At 41.9% G+C, this 18,663-nt stretch overlaps 1 protein-coding gene across 7 annotated transcripts in view; it reads left to right on the top strand.

Moving 5' to 3' along the window:
• The window catches only part of LOC135899990 (neprilysin-1-like), a 702,442-nt gene that overhangs the window by 193,003 nt on the left and 490,776 nt on the right, over window positions 1-18,663 (top strand). For 5 of the 7 annotated variants that reach the window (XM_065429420.1, XM_070537755.1, XM_070537754.1 and 2 more), the window contains one exon: window positions 6,435-6,528. The exons of 1 other annotated variant lie outside the window; for it this stretch is intronic. In XM_065429420.1, coding sequence (XP_065285492.1) covers window positions 6,449-6,528 — 80 coding nt within the window. In that variant the 5' untranslated portion in view covers window positions 6,435-6,448. Of the gene's footprint in view, window positions 1-6,434; window positions 6,529-18,663 lie in introns of those variants that run through there. One more of the 7 variants, XM_065429416.1, reaches the window with a different exon arrangement.

The raw sequence follows: 18,663 nt of genomic DNA, 5'->3' as shown, positions 1-18,663 counted from the left end.
TACTCTACACCTTATTTCATTTCTTTATTTCATTTCCTTTTTGCGGGTTTACGCGTCTTTATGGCGAATGCTGGGCGTTATTCACATTTCTACTATAGTAAAGGACCCCTCCCCACCCCCTTCCTGAAAAAAGAAATCGTGGGTACGCGCCTGGATCAGCCTCATCAGCAATAGATGCAAGGTGCAACTGTGATCCAAGGACATCATATCTACAATTTTCATAGTAATCCTTTGTGCCGAAATTCCGTACTAAACCTCTTTGGGGAAAATTCCAACAGATATCTGTCTTCGCTGCTGATAATGAAATCTTGCTACAAAACAGAATAGCTCTGTTGGTTGGTGCATATTTTCATGTTTCATCACCTAAAGTCCTACAGGAGGGAAGTGCTGGGTGGTGGAGTGTTGTTTCTTATGATTGGGCTTAAGAAGACTTGAACACCAGGCTTTGGACATCCACTTCAGAAGCATGCAGAGTACAGAAAACATTGGACACAGGTTAAGTCATCATCGCAAAATTATGTTTGCAGTTCATTTTTTTTTTACCTAACTGATCGAATATAAGCGGACTAAATGGAGGCCCAACAGTTCCTTTCTTTATTTCGTGCACAGCGGCACCAATAGCAAAAATATGATGACGAGGATACAGTTGTATTTCTGCATGTATGGGGCCTCTTTCCTGGCATGATTACGTAGAAAGGGGTGCACGTTTTAGCATTGGTTCAGCTTGAATGTAAGATGGTTTTATTATTTCTATTTCCAATCAACTGTCGCACCAAGCCAACTCCGTAAAAATCTACGATGTGTGGGGAACCAGGTGCCGGACTTTCAAGGAGTGTTCGCTTCCATGCAGTCGATCGATTTTTCTTCATTTGTCATTTGCCGAAACGTTACGCCGTGTTAGACTGGCCTGTAAGAAGTTCCGGAAGTTTATTGTACTTATTGTACCGGTACGTATTTCCGTTAGGGAGGTATACAATATTTTGCTGTTACACGCGCTGGTGCATCGGCACCTGATAGAGAAATAGCAGCCAATTTTACAAAGTGACCGACGCTCAGTTACTCAACTCTGAACTCCCGACAAAAACGGTTGTTTCGGAGCTAGCTCTATATACGAACTAAATCGAATTCTGCGATTTTACGTGCAAAAAACACGCTTTCATTATGAGGCACGCCGCAGTGAGGGACTGTAATGACTGCAAGAATGTACCACCAGGAGTCTTTAACTTGCCGCCAATGCACAGGACACAGGCGTTTTTGCATTTCGCCCTCATCTAAATGCGGCTGTCACAGCCGGAATTCGATCCCATGACCAGAGGCTATGGTGGCTTACCGGTGGCTAAGTGGTGGCTAAGCGGTGGCTAAGCGGTGGCTTAGCGGTAAGTTATATATAAACTCATTTCGAACTGTAGATTGCAACTAAAGCATTACGAAAATGGCAAGCCCTACAGAAGGTTATAATCCTTAGTTCATTAATAAGCGGAACCTGCCTACTCTGACTCATTAGGCTATTTTTAACGCATCCTCTTGCAATGACGTTCTATTGAGCTAATGGGTGTTGTATATGTTATTTTAGGCAACGCATTATGGCAGTCAAGAGACCTAATTTGTGTATAACAAGCACCAAATTTCAGTCCACGTACAATAATTGCTTTTGTTAGCATACAAAATTGCGATGTAGCCTTCTGAACCGATGCTCTTCGCCATCTAAAACGAGACCCACTGGTAAATAATTTGTCGCTGTGGAGGTTTTGTTCTAAGCATATTTTCCTGTTACCTTTGTTTTCATTGAGCACAGCACAAAATGTTACAAAATTAATTTGAACGTTGTCTTTTAAAGTAGCGACATTGATTCCTGTGCGAGAAAGTGTCATTTTCGTGCATGAGCCTAAATACTGCCGTTGTTTATATTTGTGACATTGGTTTATCGACGTCCAAAGGAGAGACATTCAAGTCACAGTGATTTATTGGGGATCTTTATGGCACATGAATGTGGATTCCAGCAAGCAATTCAGGGCGAGAAATCATGCCACGAAAGAATGTATACTCACTTGAGGCCCTAGAAAAGCCTCGCCAAGCAGTATACCATCTTTAAATAATTATTCTTGCCCACTGGTGACCTACGAACATAAAACCCGTTGTCGACATGATGACACGGGTAAGTTCATCGCTATACCAGCGGCTCCAAGAACGTGGGCAACGCAACATTCTATCATGTTTGATCAGGTATAAGCTCGTTTTGATGACATAAAATCATGGTTAATGCTAAACGTATCACTGTTTGTTGTGTTTGTTGTTTATTCTGGAGAATAGCACAATCTCACAACATCAGAAATGTACATCACAGGCATTTTTCATTGTCAGTGATAATGGAGTGGTCTCAAACAAAGTAGTATCCAATATATTAAATACTAGTGGCAGCAAGAAGAGGAGCAAATTATTGAAATATGCTGCCAATTACATGTGTCTTCAATGCAGACTTTTTTTAGAATATTGCTGTTTGCTTTAATTACGAAAATAATAAACGTTCTTATACATATACATGGACATAAGGTCTCAGGAGAATGAATGAGCATGCTGTACGATTTAAATACCTTAGAATTAAACGCAGGTAGTGTCAATTGTTTCGACGCACACACAAGAGACACGCTGTTTAATAAACTAATGATTTGAAATGGCCCTTAATTTTTAAACGTATTCTCTGATGTATATAATTGGTCTTCTATGTGCTGCATCAGAAAACAGAGGTAGAAGCGAAGGAAAGCAGACAGACTTGTGACGAGTCAAATATTCTTTAAGTTGCTGGAAATTTTTCGTTGCCCGGCACACAGTGCCGGAGCGGGGCGAGTGCCTCGACTTAGGCACCGAATGTGCGGAGAGACGCCCAGTGTTCACAGTCAAAGTGAACGCCAAGGCCCTTTGCCTCCTGTATACGCTTGGCAGGACTACGCCGTTAGTCAGTTTGTCGCATATTGGATAAAGCTTTTGCTTTAGATGCTTTTAAGACCAGTTTGTTTGAACAGAATAATGCTCAGAAGAGGTAACACCGTCTTGCAGTACAGCACATAGCCTTTCAGTTCCAACTCCGTTAAATACCTTTGCAGCTGAATTTGTCCGATGCTTAATTGCGGAGGTAGGATTATTCAAAAAGATGATAATGAGGTAATAGCAAGGTTTGATATTATATTTTTTTAAGTACGAGTAGATAGCAAGGACACTCAATATAGTAGTTTTGTTATTGTCACCGGCTTTTTGCATGCTGGGAGGTATAAATGATGCCAAGTTTATAGCGTTAAGTAGGCTTTGAGTAGCCCGCATCTAGATAGAACCGCATCAGAGCCTATATATATATATACATATATATATATATATATATATATATATATATATATATATATATATATATATATATATATATATATATATATATATATATATATATATATATAGCATTTTGGTGAATGTCGATCACCGACTTAAACGGGTCATACTATTTAGAATTATTTTGTTAATACGAATATTCTTTGCCTGTAAGTACATGCTTTCTCGTTCCAAGTAATATCCGAGTACAGCGCTCTTCTTTCCTGTCTTAATAAGTAGTTACGACACATCGACAGTTGTGAGTGTCGCCTTTGCAAATAGTTCGAGATCGGAAAAAAGTTTTCGAGAAGAGCACAGCAAAGTGTCGACTTGGTATGCAGCGCGCACGCTTCAATTCTACCCTAGTGAAGATGGTATCGCGGTCCAAGGAAGGAAATCTCATACATCATCATTTCATCAAAGTCCGAGACATAGCAGGCAAGGCTTCGACTGCTGCGAAAAATGCTGAATAGCCGGACACCACGCAAATTGCAGCAGTCGATGAACACCTGCCCGCAACGTCATTTAAGAAATTATCCGCGAACACAGCAATCGCATGTCGACGAATGGCTATGCATTTTTTGTGCAAGTCGTTTGCCTGTTTTTCTCGTTGTAAGAATTACCTGTTTGAAGCTAATTTCCCGGCACAAAAGGATAAAAATACCAACTGAAAACCATTTAAGGCGCTGCCTCTCATTGTTTATGCTATAATATCAAAGCAAAAACACTAAATATTTGTGCGACCCTTGAGCTATATCTTTAGAGCGCTCAGTAGCATCTGCTTCGTTTAAGCCAATCCGCCTACTCTAACACAGCTTTTTCAAGTGGGAGATATTCTGGTTACTCAAGCTCCATGAGAACCCACTGTTTTATGCTGTCGAGTATATTTTTTTTTGTCATTCTAAAATTGCATGTGTGCCAGTTTGTGCATTACAGTCATGAGTTGATCTCATATCTTGGCTCACCATCGACGGTGACTCCCACACTGCGCACCTGGTTGCGAGTCACTGCTGTCTGACTTCTAGAGTCAATGACAAGTAAAGAATAAGCAGCTTCTCCTTCGAGAAAAGGGTGATGCGCCAGTCCTAAATTCCTATACAGTTTTATTAGACATGCCAGCCGAACGATAAGCAGGTACCCAGTTGTTTAGCAGGGATAAGCACGGCGTGCTCATGTATCACAAGCACGGATCGCTAGTACAGTCAAACACCGGGAAGAAGAAAATCCAGAGCAAAAATAGGGTGGTCGAACGAAAGATTGGTAAATAAATTTCACTTACCACCTGCAGCAAGTTTCTTTTTACGACTTGATCACGAGAGCAGCTTGCGAGCATTGTCAGAATTCGCGCTTTATTGAATACTTTGCACCACTATGACACAATGCCATGGCGCAGGCGTTCGAAGTTGCTATCTCGCAGCTCCGAATCAAAACAGCGTGCTCAACATAGCAGCCACTGCAGTTTTGCCTGTTTCTGCTGAAAGCGGGAAGCCCCCCGGCTTCCTATTTGCTAATTCGCTTCGAAGCTGCCTTTGGGGATATTTTCAAGGGTTCCTATATTAGAAAATGAGCTTCGTAGCCTCTTGGTAAATTAAGCCGGATGCCATACTCCTCTGTTTTAGAACTTCTTTCACATGTAAAATATTAGTGAGTCCATATCCCTACCTTATTTCCTGACTGATAACCTTGAAGGTCTCTTAAGCGTTGCCGCAGAGACGGGCGAATAGCATACACAGAGCGCATGTTCAAATTTCCCGTGTTCTACCCTTGTACCTGTGTTCTGGCGCTTCAAAAATCCTTTAGCATGCCTACTTATTGCTCACTTGCTTTGAATTGTAATTTCATTTACCTTTGTGGTACCATCTGTCAGTCGACCTCTGAACTAAGTCATGCAACCGCACAGAGAAGCATTTGCTCCGATCTCGTTATTCATTACTTATGACCTCAACTTTTTGCATAATACAACAATATTTCATCTCTTATTCATTTAGCGTACTTCTTTTTTACCAATTTGTAATGATGCACTTACTATATATTTTTTAGATTTTTGCTGATAATGCTACGAGGATCCCAAAACAAAAAATTTGTTCTGAAGCCTGTGGTAATGAATGGCTTTGCTCGATATGATGCCTACAACGTCACTGCACACGTGAGAGGAATGGAAAGGCACACATAGTGCTGCAGAATTTATAACAGCTTTCGCAAGGCGCGGTGACGAGGCATGCAGTGTTTAGACCACTAAATGCAAGGAACACTTAAGACCATAGTGTGTTCCCCGCCTTTCCATCACTGCCACTTGGTGACCTCAGAATAGCGCTAGCGACGCTTCAGTGCCATGTGCCAGATTACGACGTACGACGTGTCTATCTTCGTACGTGTTTACGGTGTAGCTATCTTCAAGCACCGCAAGGGAATGGCTAGTATTTTATTTTAATGTCTTGCACTGTCCCGTGACGTGCGTAAATCACACTACTATTCTCTCTGAGCACATACAGCCACCAAAAATCTACTGAAAGATAGAGACGAGGAAGGAAAGCCAGTCAAGTTCTTGCATTAGTGTCCATAATACAAATATTTGCGTTCTTTCGCTTGGTGCTCTCGGTGGATCAATCATTTTTTGTGATGTTCCATATTGAGGGCCATCGTCCTTGGGAGGTCTCTCGTAACTTCATGCAGTAGACAACGTTCAGCTAATCTCGGAGAAGACTATCAAATGAAGTGGCTTAACGCCTTTAAAAGACCACACATCTAATGCCTGGACAACAGCATACAACACAAGTTTTTATGCCGTCGTTTTGCTTCTAGCAGCATATTCTTGAAGAGAGAGAGAGAGAAATGAACTTTATTGCTAGACCAGGCTTCTTGAGCTCAAACGTGGGTGGCCTCCTCAGTCCAGGTAGCCATGGCTCGCTGCCGCCGCCCGAGTCCTGTTCACCAACCGTAGCTGGTTGTTAGGGTCTTGCGTCACCAGCAGAAACCACTCCCACTGGTCCTCCACTGCTTCCTCTGAATCCGCTTCTTCTTGCATGTTATCGCCGGGTGGTGATGATGACGGTGGTACTTCGCGGTTGTTCCTGCAGCACTCCAGCACCATATGGCGCAAGGTGATGGGCAGAACTTGCAGTCTCGCCCGTACGTGCCCGGGTACATGGCGTGCAGCAGTGTTCCATGCGGGTAAGTTCCAGCCTGGAGTCTTCTCCAGGTTACCGCTTGTTTCCTACTCATCGTCTTATGTGCGGGTGGGTAGCGACGCCTCTGCTTCCTCTAGTGCGCCAGGATATCCGAGTACTTCTTGGATATCCGTTAATCATCCTCGTCAGTTGCCAGAAAACTGCTGTGTGTGAACACGGAAGTTGAGGTACTTTCTTAACCCACTTCGTGGAGAAAGAATACACAGGCTCTGTAGCCCTGAGACCATGGCTATGCAAAGCAGCTCTCCTGCAACGTACCCTTGCGCATCCCTTAGCTACAGCTGTCATAGAACCAAATAAACAATTAAATAAGAAATGCTCAAGGTGGATCTTTACTCCAGTACCACTGTGCTCTTCGCAGTAACTTTTGTCATTTTATACCCCTGTCAGAGGGAAAATTCACCCTAAGTGCTGACTTCGATTATCATACACATTTTAACATAAGTACTTCGCCGGCCCATCAAATGTCAGTGTAAGGAAGTCAAGGATGTACACCTTGTTCGCAGAACTTATATAGCGGATAATAGTCACTAAATTCCTCCTGTTCCCAGACTTTTCCACTTCTCTGCCGAGAAGTTATACCTACGTACTTCTACCTGAAAGCTTGCCACTTAGTTTACTCGGTTCTCCAGACAACTACCTCGTGTGACCCGCAAGTGGGTTTGGTTGCAGGAATGGTGAATTTTTCTTGCGACAGTTACTGCTAAAGCTGCTTGTCAAAAAGCGTCATTTCTCTTCCTGTCACAGCAAGCCGGCAGCTTATTCGGAGGCGAAAGAACCCGGTGTCGCGACTTCCTTTCTTTCTTTAATTTGGGCTAGCTCTTACGGTTCCACATAGTGTAGATTCATGACAGTGTACCTTTATCTTGAACGCGTGCATGTACTTTTTGGAAGATTACGCTTCATATTTTGTTGCCACTGACTCTTTGCCGCTGTTTACAAGTTAATTGCGGCTTACCTTGAACTGTGGCAGGTAAAGGAAATAGTTTACCGTGTCTGTTTCAGAATCAAAACAACTTTGTGATTGTTTGTAAACAAACAATCTTTTATACTTTTCGCGTGTTCATGGCATAGTACATACGTTTCGTCTGCATTCTCGCATCAACAGCGCCGAGCGCATTCAATTGCCGTTGTTTGAGACCCAGAGCTTCTTTAATCAAGAGGTGCTGAAGGGAACGTAATTCTGACTAATGACCGTTTGAACGTGGCGCTGTACCGGTACGTTGAAAGAAAATAATTTATTTAGGCGTTTTCTTGTATGGCTCTGAAAGGAGGAGAAAAGTGAAGCAAATATGCAAGAAACTGTTTATGCACTATTTATCATTCAGAAAAAGGAAAAAATAATTGGGAGGGAAAGGGGTGCCCTTGCGCGAATGCATTTTTTATCAACTAAACATTATGGAAATGAGAAAATTATCAGGTGCAAGTTTGAATCACCTAGCGCAAGACCGGGTAACTGGAAATGACTGGGAGAGGTCTTGGACCTGCAGTGGACATAAATATAGGCTTATAATAAATAAATAAATAAATAAATAAACAAATCAATCAATCAATCAATCAATGTTTTATTTAGGCAATGCTTGATCATGATGATGGTAATGATGATGATGATGATGATGATTATGATGGAACATTACGGTTGCATGTAGAAGTACAGCACAGCTTGACTTGGCTGAGCTTCGTGTGATCTCGCTGGCGTATTTCGCCATCTGAGTCCATGCTGTCTAGTAGACCATAAATTCTAGTAGGAAGAATTTGTATTCGCGGAAGCACAGCTAATGGAATAAGAGTCAACAAACAAGAGGGAGGCAGGCGCTGATTCTTAGAGAGATCTACCATATCAGTCATCGTCGTGACATGCCGGAAAGACGATGCAAGATTTCTGTCGCACTTTGTAGGGTCTTACGCGGCACTACCCCGTTTCACAAGCAACCATGTTTTTGATGGACGTTCTACTTTTCCATGCATCGCCTTTTTGTTCGTCGCTGTCCTAAGATAGCAGCTAGTCTTCCTGCAGCTAGTGCGCGCCGAACTCTGTTTGTTCGTGTCATTATTCTCCCACATTCCTTCATTTATATATCTGTAAATTTTGAAAAAAAAAGGATGGATTATCATTTTTTGTGTGGAAAAATTAATGGAAGGAAGGATATCATGAGAACGTCAATTTAAATGAAGGCTCTTTGTGCAATGTGGCACAGCTGACGGGAAAATATAAATATTTGGCCTGTACGCGTACCCAAAGTTGCCCAAGTACTGCCCAAGTACTGCCCAAGTACTGCCCAAGTACTGCCCACCAGCTCCTCACTTCTCAGCAAGTAAAATAGCTCAGATCAGCAACTGCTCCTGCGAGAGTGTATGTGTCTGTCGCTGCGTCTGCATCGCCGGGCTGAATGAAAGATATGCAATTCGCTTCGAAGTTCTTGTTGCCGTGGTTGTCGTCGTCGTAGTCGTCACAGGCGGTGGCGTTGTCATTGCGGAAAAATTCAGCTGTCATGCGTATTGAAGCCCTATTCTGTAGCGATAATTCCACTGTTACAGGATAACACCTTGCTCTTATATAAAAAATATTTTGGTGTCACTATACACAGAGTGTAAACTCCATTTTGTAGTTACAATGATATTGCATAACAATGTAATATAGCCGAAAGCGAGTAGCCCTTCTCTATTACATATATTAAGATGCACGGACACACAGAAAAAAAAGATTGCGTAGTTCCAGGAGCACATGCTTTAATTCCTTGCCTGAGGATTCGTTGATAAAAAAAAATCTTGTCCGCTACACTCTTAAAATCTTTACGCACTTAAGGGCGTTTCTTTGTCCAGTGGGTAATACCCCTACATTTACGGCTATAAAAAGAGATTATTAATTAAGGGAAAATGAGACATCCACCCAATCGTAGAAATTGCTACAAAGGAAACCCATAAGGGTTCTTCGAAAGAAAATCCTCGCAGTTGGGGAAAAATTCGTCTCGGTCGGGGACTCGAACTCGGATTCACCGCCTTTCCGGTGCAGCCGTTCTACCAGATGAGCAAACGAGGAGGCTAGCAGATGGCAGCCAGAAAAAAAAATTGGGTAAACAAGGAAATTTCATTGGTAGTCACCAACAATTCGACCTAACTCCTTAAGCGTGATGTGGTTACCCACAGAAAATCGGAACATCCTTTTACGTATTTAAAGGCGTAAAAATTTTAAAGGTGTAGGCCTTTCCTTCTCGTTTTCGTTCTTGAGATGACAATAAACAGAGAGGTCATTGTAGCCATATGCTTGTGGTGGCTACTTCTTCTCACTAGGTTAGGAAGTAATACAAATACCAGATATATATTTAAGCAAGAAAATGTACGAATTGTTGCATTAGCACGTAACTTAAATAGATGAGAGAGATACAGGAAAATTCCAAGATACAAGCACAATAGGCCACTTTGCTTTCTTTTTAACTCCACGTCAAGGTTGCAGCTTCAGATTGTGAGGTCCCGACGCTAAGCCAACTGAAGAAGGCGAAGATGATGACGATAACGATAATGTAGATGAATATGGTGAAGAAGAACTGATAATCACGTGCCATACGTTGGAGGAAGCGACAACAATATGAAACAATTCTTCAGGGAAACTCAAGACGCTGTTGAAACTTAAAATACCCGTATGACTGCTCTGTATTTTCACATTTGCCGAACTCAATAGCATGAAGTTAAACAAAATCGAGAGCGTGTAGAGATGCAGAGAGCAGTGAATATTTATTTCGAGACAAGAAAAATACAGCTTTCTTGCTTATTAGTTTTTCTTCAGTGTAGCTAACATGCGTAGCATGCGCACATTTCCTTGCAGGCCTCCTGGTTCGTATGCGAGCAATGTTTTTCTACCTTTCTCGTTTATAATACTTCATGTCCACGTCAGTACTTCCAACTCATAAACAGAACAAAGAAAAAAGAAAACACGACATTAGTAGATGTCCTTGTTTTCAGCACTAGAGAACAATATAGTTTTGAACAACGCTACTCTGCAAACTATGCCTCGCTACCAACTTTCCTGCCGGCACATGAGCATTTACGACCAAGGCACCAGATATTGGGTTTCCCTTTTCGCCAATGCCTCCCAGATGCGTGAAAGCATGAAGCCCATGAAGCGACGTGTCTTTGTGTGTCGGGCGGATCTCCGGAATGAAACCGCGGCGAACGCGGTGGCGTTGCACTAAAGGAACTGCATTTCCCAGCGCTGGCCGCATGAGCATGATGTGCACACAGTCGTGAATATTTCTAGTGAAGTTTGCAGATAGTTTTTTTTTATTCTTGAGAGAAACCATACTGAGGGTGTGTCGACTTCCTAATGCGACAGTACTTCAAAGTGATTGTCAGAATCTGTTCTCCAACTTGGAATAAGGTATGCCCGCACAAGTATGTCCGAATAGCTCTATTACATTTCTTTCTTCTATGGTGCGTCGTTAGGTGCTCTGAATCTGATCCAGAGAATGTATTTGAGGCTTCATTATAGCTGTCAGAGTTTTTTTAGTTTACTGCCGCGCTTACTTGCACCCACTGACGTATAAAGAAGCAACAGCTATAATAATAATAATAATAATAATAATAATAATAATAATAATAATAATAATAATAATAATAATAATAATAATAATAATAATAATAATAATAATAATAATAATAATAATAATAATAATAATAATAATAATAATAATAATAATAATAATAATAATAATAATAATAATAATAATAAATCTTTTATTGCACATACCGTATAGAGGGCAATGAAACGGGCCTGTCAAAACCTCTAGTGGCTTGAGGGACTTGGCCCGGCAAAGTCGGCAGACGGACGTGCAGTAAAACATAAAATAAGAACATAATATAAACACAATATATCAACATAATACTAACATGAAATCAATAGTGAGCAAGGTGCAAAAAGTTACGAAAAGTAACATCAACAAGAAATGAAAAATAAAGAGCAAGGAACAGTATTTTAACAATTCGTGCCTGATCATGAACATTTTTCAGGCATATAGGAACCGTGTTACAATGCGTGAACCATGATTTTTAGCATTTTTTTTTATGTTGCGGAAAACATTTCCTCTGGTAAGTCATTAAAAATTTGGGGAACATAAACACAGCGCCTGGCTTTCCCATGCCTTGTTGAAGAGCGCGGCACCTTAAAACGAATGGAACTACGCAGGTTTCGGGAGGCTGTATGACGTGTTTTGAAACTGCTGTCCCAGAAATGTTGCACCACTACAGTCTGTAGAAAGAGTGTTCGAAAGCATGGAAGACCAAGGGCTGTGAAAATATTATCAGACACAGAAAAGGGGGCGTTATATGCTATGTTTCTTAGTATGTTTCTTAATAAAGTGTCAACTCTGTTTTGCCATCTGGCTGAGCAAAAAGCAAAAACAGTAATCCCATATCTGAGAATACTGTACACCAGAGCATGCGCAATATTCTTTTTTATGTGAAAAGGAACAATGGATTTTATATGGAAAAACAACCAGGCCGCGCTCCGAAGCTTACCACAAACATGTGATAACTGGCTATGCCAAGACATATCACTGTCGAAGAAGACACCCAAGTATTTTACCGAATTCACATAGGTGACAGGCACGCACCGACAGGGATAACAGCCGTGAACATGTAGAAAAACGGGCGCATCTATAGTTGTTAGTTTTAGTGGGGATCTGAAGCAAACGAGTTGCGTTTTAATTGGGTTAACCTCCAAGCAGTTATTAGTGAACCAAGTCATTGTTTTGTGTATATTATTCTGGAGATTAGTAATGGCCATGTTGTAAGAAAAGTGCTTGGAAAGCAAAACAGTGTCATCGGCATATTGAAATAATACACCTTTGGAAATAACGTGAGATAAGTCATTAACGAACAAATTGAACAGAAGAGGTGATAATATGGAGCCCTGTGGAACTCCGGCCTTCATTGGAAGTTGACTACTTACATTTGTCATCCCGTCTAAAACAACCACTTGTGAACGACCGGAAAGGTAATTCTTGAGCACATCATAAAACGGACCTCTGAAGCCTATGGAGTACAGTTTTTCTAATAAAATACCATGATGAACTGTTTCAAAAGCTTTAGAAATGTCTAAAAATAAAGCAACACTAAACATATTTTGATCGAAAGCTGAAAAAAGTTCATCGGAGAACTCTTCCAGAAGAGCTACAGTACCACGACCAGGAACGAAACCAAACTGGCGGGTTGACAAAATGGAAAAATTTTCAACAAAGGATGACATAGATCTCAAAAGAAATTTCTCGATTATATGGGAAAGTATAGGCAATATCAAGATGGGTCGATAGTTTTTCATGTCGTCTTTTTGTCCTCCTTTAAAGAGCGGTTTATCTAAAGCAGTTTTAAGTTCATCCGGGAAAAACGCAGTGCGCAGAAAACCATTTAGCATGAAGATCAGCACATCAGACAATGCCTCGAAGTTTCTTTGGAGCAAATTTGCTGACAAGCCGTCAATACCAGGAGGTTTATTCCGTTTGAAGCTAAAGATTATATCACGCAGTTCTTCTTTTGTAATGCTGGCTAGAAAAGCGGACGCAGAGTTTGATTCTTTCAACGTGTATTGGTATGTCTGACTGGAAGATGATTTCTCTGAGGCCAGTGCAAACAAACGATTAAAACTATCTGCGACTTCAACGCAATCTCCCGGAAAGAAAGAAAGCGGGGAGGTACTTGCAGAATTTTTGCCACGAAGGTGGTTTATCAATGACCACGTTTTAGCGGCATTCCTTGACGACTGGCGAAATTCTTGAGAAAAGTACTGGCGCTTCGTGGACCTTAGCAGAGCGACCACCCTATTTCTTGCGGCTTTATACTGCAGTCGTAAGGCTTGATTTTTTGGTACCCGTTTGCACCGTCTCCAAAGTATGTCTCTGTATGAAATGGCACGGATTACGTCGGGGGTCAACCAGTTATATTCTCTTCGGCGCTTTTTTATTACGACGCGTTTAGAATTGTTCTCAAACTTCCTTATTTGGTCGCAGAGGATACTATAGACCTTCTCCGGTGAATTAGACTCAGTTATTGCTAACCAGTTAAAATTGCTAATTAAGCTATCTAAGACTTTATGGTCCGTTATTGTAATATAGATGAGGTTATTTGGAACAGCGCTTCGTGAAGCATTTGATAAAGGAAAAGATGGAGACGAACGACAAGCAACCAGATAGTGATCCGCGAAGCGCTGTAATATAACACAGGAGGCAAACGAGTAGTTAGGAGCACGTAAGACAATGTGGTCTATACATGAACTAGTTAGATGATCGTTAACCATTTCTTCACGAGTAGGAAATGTTGTCGTATTTATTAAACCACATGAGGACAGGACAGACAAGTAATCGGAAACGGTACCCATTGTAGGGCACAATGTATTTATGTTTAAGTCGCCCACTAAACATACTTCTTCCACGGAATTCCAAAGGTGCAATATTTTTTCGAGTTCTAACAGAAATCGGGTGATACTAATAATAATAATAATAATAATAATAATAATAATAATAATAATAATAATAATAATAATAATAATAATAATAATAATAATAATAATAATAATAATAATAATAATAATAATTTATTTATTTATTTATTTATGCACCACAAGAAAAAATACATAGTAAGCGGGCCTGTCGAAGCCTAAATGGCTTGTGTGACTAGGCCCGGCAGTGCCGGCAACAGCGATGAGGTTAGTGTATCTAAATAATAATAATAATAATAATAATAATAATAATAATAATAATAATAATAATAATAATAATAAGGGAATCGTCAGCAGTGAGCGCGAGCACTTTCGTGAAAGACACCCAGTGTGGCTTACATAAAAGCGTTCAGTACTTCCCTCCCCCTCCCCCCCCCCCCTTGAAAAATAAAGAGCGCACAGTAAGACACGAAGCTAAACATTGAAGGGCACTAAAAATGCAGAGGCTGTAGGTCGACGGACTGTAAGAGGGTCACGAACGCGAGTGCCGGGTGATAGCATTTACGACTTCATTTCTCTTCATGCAGAGCACGCCCGACGAAAAATATAGTTGTGTCGTCGGGGCGTGCCCGCACCAAACTAAAGATATGCTTTGGCGAATACAGCGACGGTTATACAGACCGGGGCTTAAAATGAGAGACGTGTGGTCAGCGATACCACCTCCGTTACTAATGGCGCGTGCCGGGAGGTGTTCATTGCTTCGCATTGAAGCATTCGAACTGGTGCGGCAGCCAGCGTGTAGGCACACGGCCGCTTTATAGTCCGAAACGCATTCTGATGATACTTTCCCCCTACCGTCGCTATACCTGTAGCTGCCAAGTAGAAAAATATTCTTTTTTTTGTTTTATTTAGCGAGAATTTTTATATTGCAATCTCAGAGAAGTTGTTTCCTGTCGCCGTGGCACGAGTTAGGGGAAATGTTGAAAGAAGTACCTGAAAACTGTTCAGTCTTTCCCGCAGTCAAACTGCACAATAATCGCATCGCTGCCCGCTTAACGATATAATGTGGTCGCGTGCCTTTACCTGCCTTCATAATTGTCTCCTTGCAATGTTGCTTAGGCAGGAGTATCACAAGCACGAGCACTAACCTGTCACCGTTGGGAGAACGAGCAACTTACCAGGAAACTTTTACTCCAAGAATTTTGCATCAGGAAGATCAAATTGAAGAGTGAATTGAGAGTAACTGATGTCATGAAGGCAACTGTATAGTGTAAAAACGTGGCACGCGTATATGTGTATCTTGCCAGAAATTTCAAGGATTTGCAAACGCATGAAATGAAACATTTTGGTACTGGTCATAATATGCATTAGGGAAGCAGAAATCGAATTTGTGCGAAACGTTCATGGCCACCAATACATTTGGGGAAATGCGCGTTCGGATGAAGTAAACAGCTATATGACTTCCTCGGTTTCTCGAGGGCTATTCTTGTGCTCCCGGCACCCAACGTGAATGTAATTAGAGAGTGGTGCTGTGATCACGCCTGCTGACGACTGCGCTGGCAGGTGCTATCCTGGGCGACTTCCGCTCCTTTTAGAGCAACTATTTTTCAGCCTAGTAGCACCATTTGCAACACCACGGTAAACTATTTACCGATGGCCCGAAACTCCCACGGCTCTTCTATATAGGAGGCGGCACCTAACGAGGTCCGCTAATCTGCAGCACAAAGGGACGAAGAGCGCAATGAACAAAGTAGAAAGGCTCGGCCTTCTGGTAGCTAAGCACGAAAGAACTGACAGCGAAGGGAGAGTATACGCAAAAGGAGTATTGCTTTCACTTTACAGCCCTTGGGCGCTCACTAAAAAAAACACGACTCTTTCATTAATAGTCATTTGCAGTGAAAAGGCGGACCAAAACGATTACCGGCGTCGACAGCGCCTTAGTTTAATATTCATAAGGAAAGCAACTGCATAAATATGCCTCGTAGCTTTATTTCGCCGTTTAAATTGTAAACAAGGAAAAAATAAACAATGTCCTGCTCCCATTCGTGTATCAAACTTTATTGCCGGAAAGCATGCGTCCTGAAATATTGCTTACTGGTTGTGAAGAAAGGGGGGGAAAATCTCCATTGCACAAAAATTGCTTCTATGAAATCGTACTTTACATATATATACAATATCACGGGCATATTCGAACTATATACCATAGCCTCAAACTGCCTGTAGTTTTTATGTGTGAGTGCGGTGTTAACTTAGTTGGGTTAGGGGAGCGGGTGGCGGCTCTGTGTTGCAAATAAGCCTGACTTGAAGAAAAGGGAAAACAATGATGCTGCATAATAAGGGCTACAATAATTGAAACTCAGATAAAATGTAGGATGTTGATGCTTTAAAACATGGCTCAGACATTGAATTATGCCATATTTTAAAACCTGATCGCGTCACATTTTGACACATTTCTTGAACTCAGCAGCAGACGTCTGAAGAACAGGCAATGTAAAAAATATAATAGGCATAAATAAGCAACACCATTACAGGGTCGTAAAAAATTACAAAACATTTTCTCTAACGTAAGATGTATTTACCCAAAAGTTGATCACCCGTAATAAAGTGAGAGAAAGCTGGATCGAAGGATTTGAATGTCTTCGCTACAACAGGTCTCTGTACCAAAGCTGCCTCAATGTAGTGCCGTGGACGGCATATCCAAATCCAAATGGAATATCCGGGGATGGCAACTATCCAAAAAATACTAAGCTACTGTTATATAGATCGCTAATCCATCCTGCTGTTGACTACGCATCTGTCGTTTGGAACCCTTATAAGCAGTGTGAGATTGACAGGCTAGAAGCAACTAAGAAAAAAGCTGTAAAATTAATTTATTATCGTGATTTTTCACCCTATTTTTCACTTCATTCCTTTAATTTAACTTCGCTCTATTCACGTCGCCGCATAGCATCGTTATATTTCTTGCACAGCATCGTCAATTCTCCCGTTAGACTTTCAAAAAACAGAGTCATCGACGTGATGACATCAAACTTGAACTTAATGTTCTACTTTGCACGCCCACTAATATGTTTTAATTCAGTATCCCTCGTACCATAGAAGTCTGGAATCCTTACCTGGGTCTAATCGCTCATGCTCACCCCGAAGATGAATGCTCTTAGCAGATCAACCTCATCGTTGTATCGTGCTTTTTTTGTATGTTCTTCCTCTGTTAATCCACTCCTGCTATAGCGCTTTTCCGCAGCAGTATATACCAAAAATAAATAAATAAATAAATAAATAAATAAATAAATAAATAAATAAATAAATAAATAAATAAATACTAGCCGTAGCCAGACTTGCCACTTAACATATGGCAAGAGCCAGAAATAAATAAGAATGCCACTGGGAACGATTGTGCAGACAAGGGCGCATAGGTTCCTTATCTTTGCATGTAGAAAGGAGCGTTTTCTGGTGCTTTTGGCGAATTGTGGTCGTGCTCAGCCCTTATCAGATATGTCTGGATACCTTAAGAATGGCGGTTCGTGGCGACTCGCTTTCACCGCATGGCACTCCGGTGTTCGTGCACATGCATTTCGAGGTTTTTCAATGTTTTTGCATTCGAGGTTGTGCGGACCTTTCCGGAGGCTAGGCGAGGTCACCCGCTGCGCGCCAGCGGGAAGAAGCGCCGATCCGAGTAAAGACTAGCTGGTCCACCGTAGCTGCACATGCTTTTGATGTGGCTGCAGAACATGGCTCATGCCCATGAGGGATACATACCGCAGATAAGGTGAGGATAACCACGCGCTTTCTGACATTCCCGCTTGCCTTTGTTTCGGTTCTGATGTTGTGGGTGCTGTGTGAGCACGACAGTTGAACGCGCTCCAGCTCCGCCAAAGCGAGCGAGGAGTGCCGTTACTCGGCTACATGCAGCGCTGGAAGGAAGAGAGACGGAACTAAAAGTGGAACCTCGCCAGGTTGGGGGCACGGACAAGCACTCTATTACCCGGGTGGAACGCTCCGGCCACCCGACTACGGTGGGGTTCCAGAGCAGGCAAGCGCACGAGAGAGAGAGAGAGAGAGAGAGAGAGAGAGTATCGCTAAGAGGATACAAGGAAAAGGGCAAATGAGAAAGTGCGATCGACCGGTGCTTTGAAGTGGGTTCCCGAAAATGCGCGGTGCAGCTGGCACCAGTCCAGCACAAATACAGCAGACAGTGGCAAACAACCTCAGACGCATCGCAGCGGACTCGCGGCCGGTAGCTTCACTGTACGTGTACTCTGATACACTTGCATGGCTATTACTTAGTTTGTGAGAAAAGTTACCTTATTTATGCTGTTAAGTTAAAGACGTTTGCGAGCGTTTCCTTTGATTTTATTGTTAGGTTATGTAGCACGTTATTACGTGCAAAGAGAGAAAGCAAAGAAAGTAAAGGCAGAGAGGAAAACAAGATGAGCGTCGTGTTTCCTACCCTACACTGGGGTAAGCGAAATATCAATTTAAAGGAGAGAGAGTGAACACCATGTGCACGCGAGATGATTTACAGTACCATAAACGGTCTCTCAGGTCGGACCACTTCAGGTACTGCACCACTGCATGGATCGGCTTTTGCTCTGACGGCGGATGTGGCCACGGTCCGTATATCTTTGACTCGAAAATGGTCTGAAAAATGGTTTGGAGTTAACCGGAGATAGAGGCGTAGGGCGTTGTAGCTAT

Source organism: Dermacentor albipictus, chromosome 4, assembly GCF_038994185.2.
Source record: "Dermacentor albipictus isolate Rhodes 1998 colony chromosome 4, USDA_Dalb.pri_finalv2, whole genome shotgun sequence".
NCBI classification, from domain to species: Eukaryota; Metazoa; Arthropoda; class Arachnida; order Ixodida; family Ixodidae; genus Dermacentor; species Dermacentor albipictus.
The sequence above is the reverse complement of the archived record's forward strand: the minus strand, read 5'-3'. Positions and strand labels throughout refer to the sequence as shown.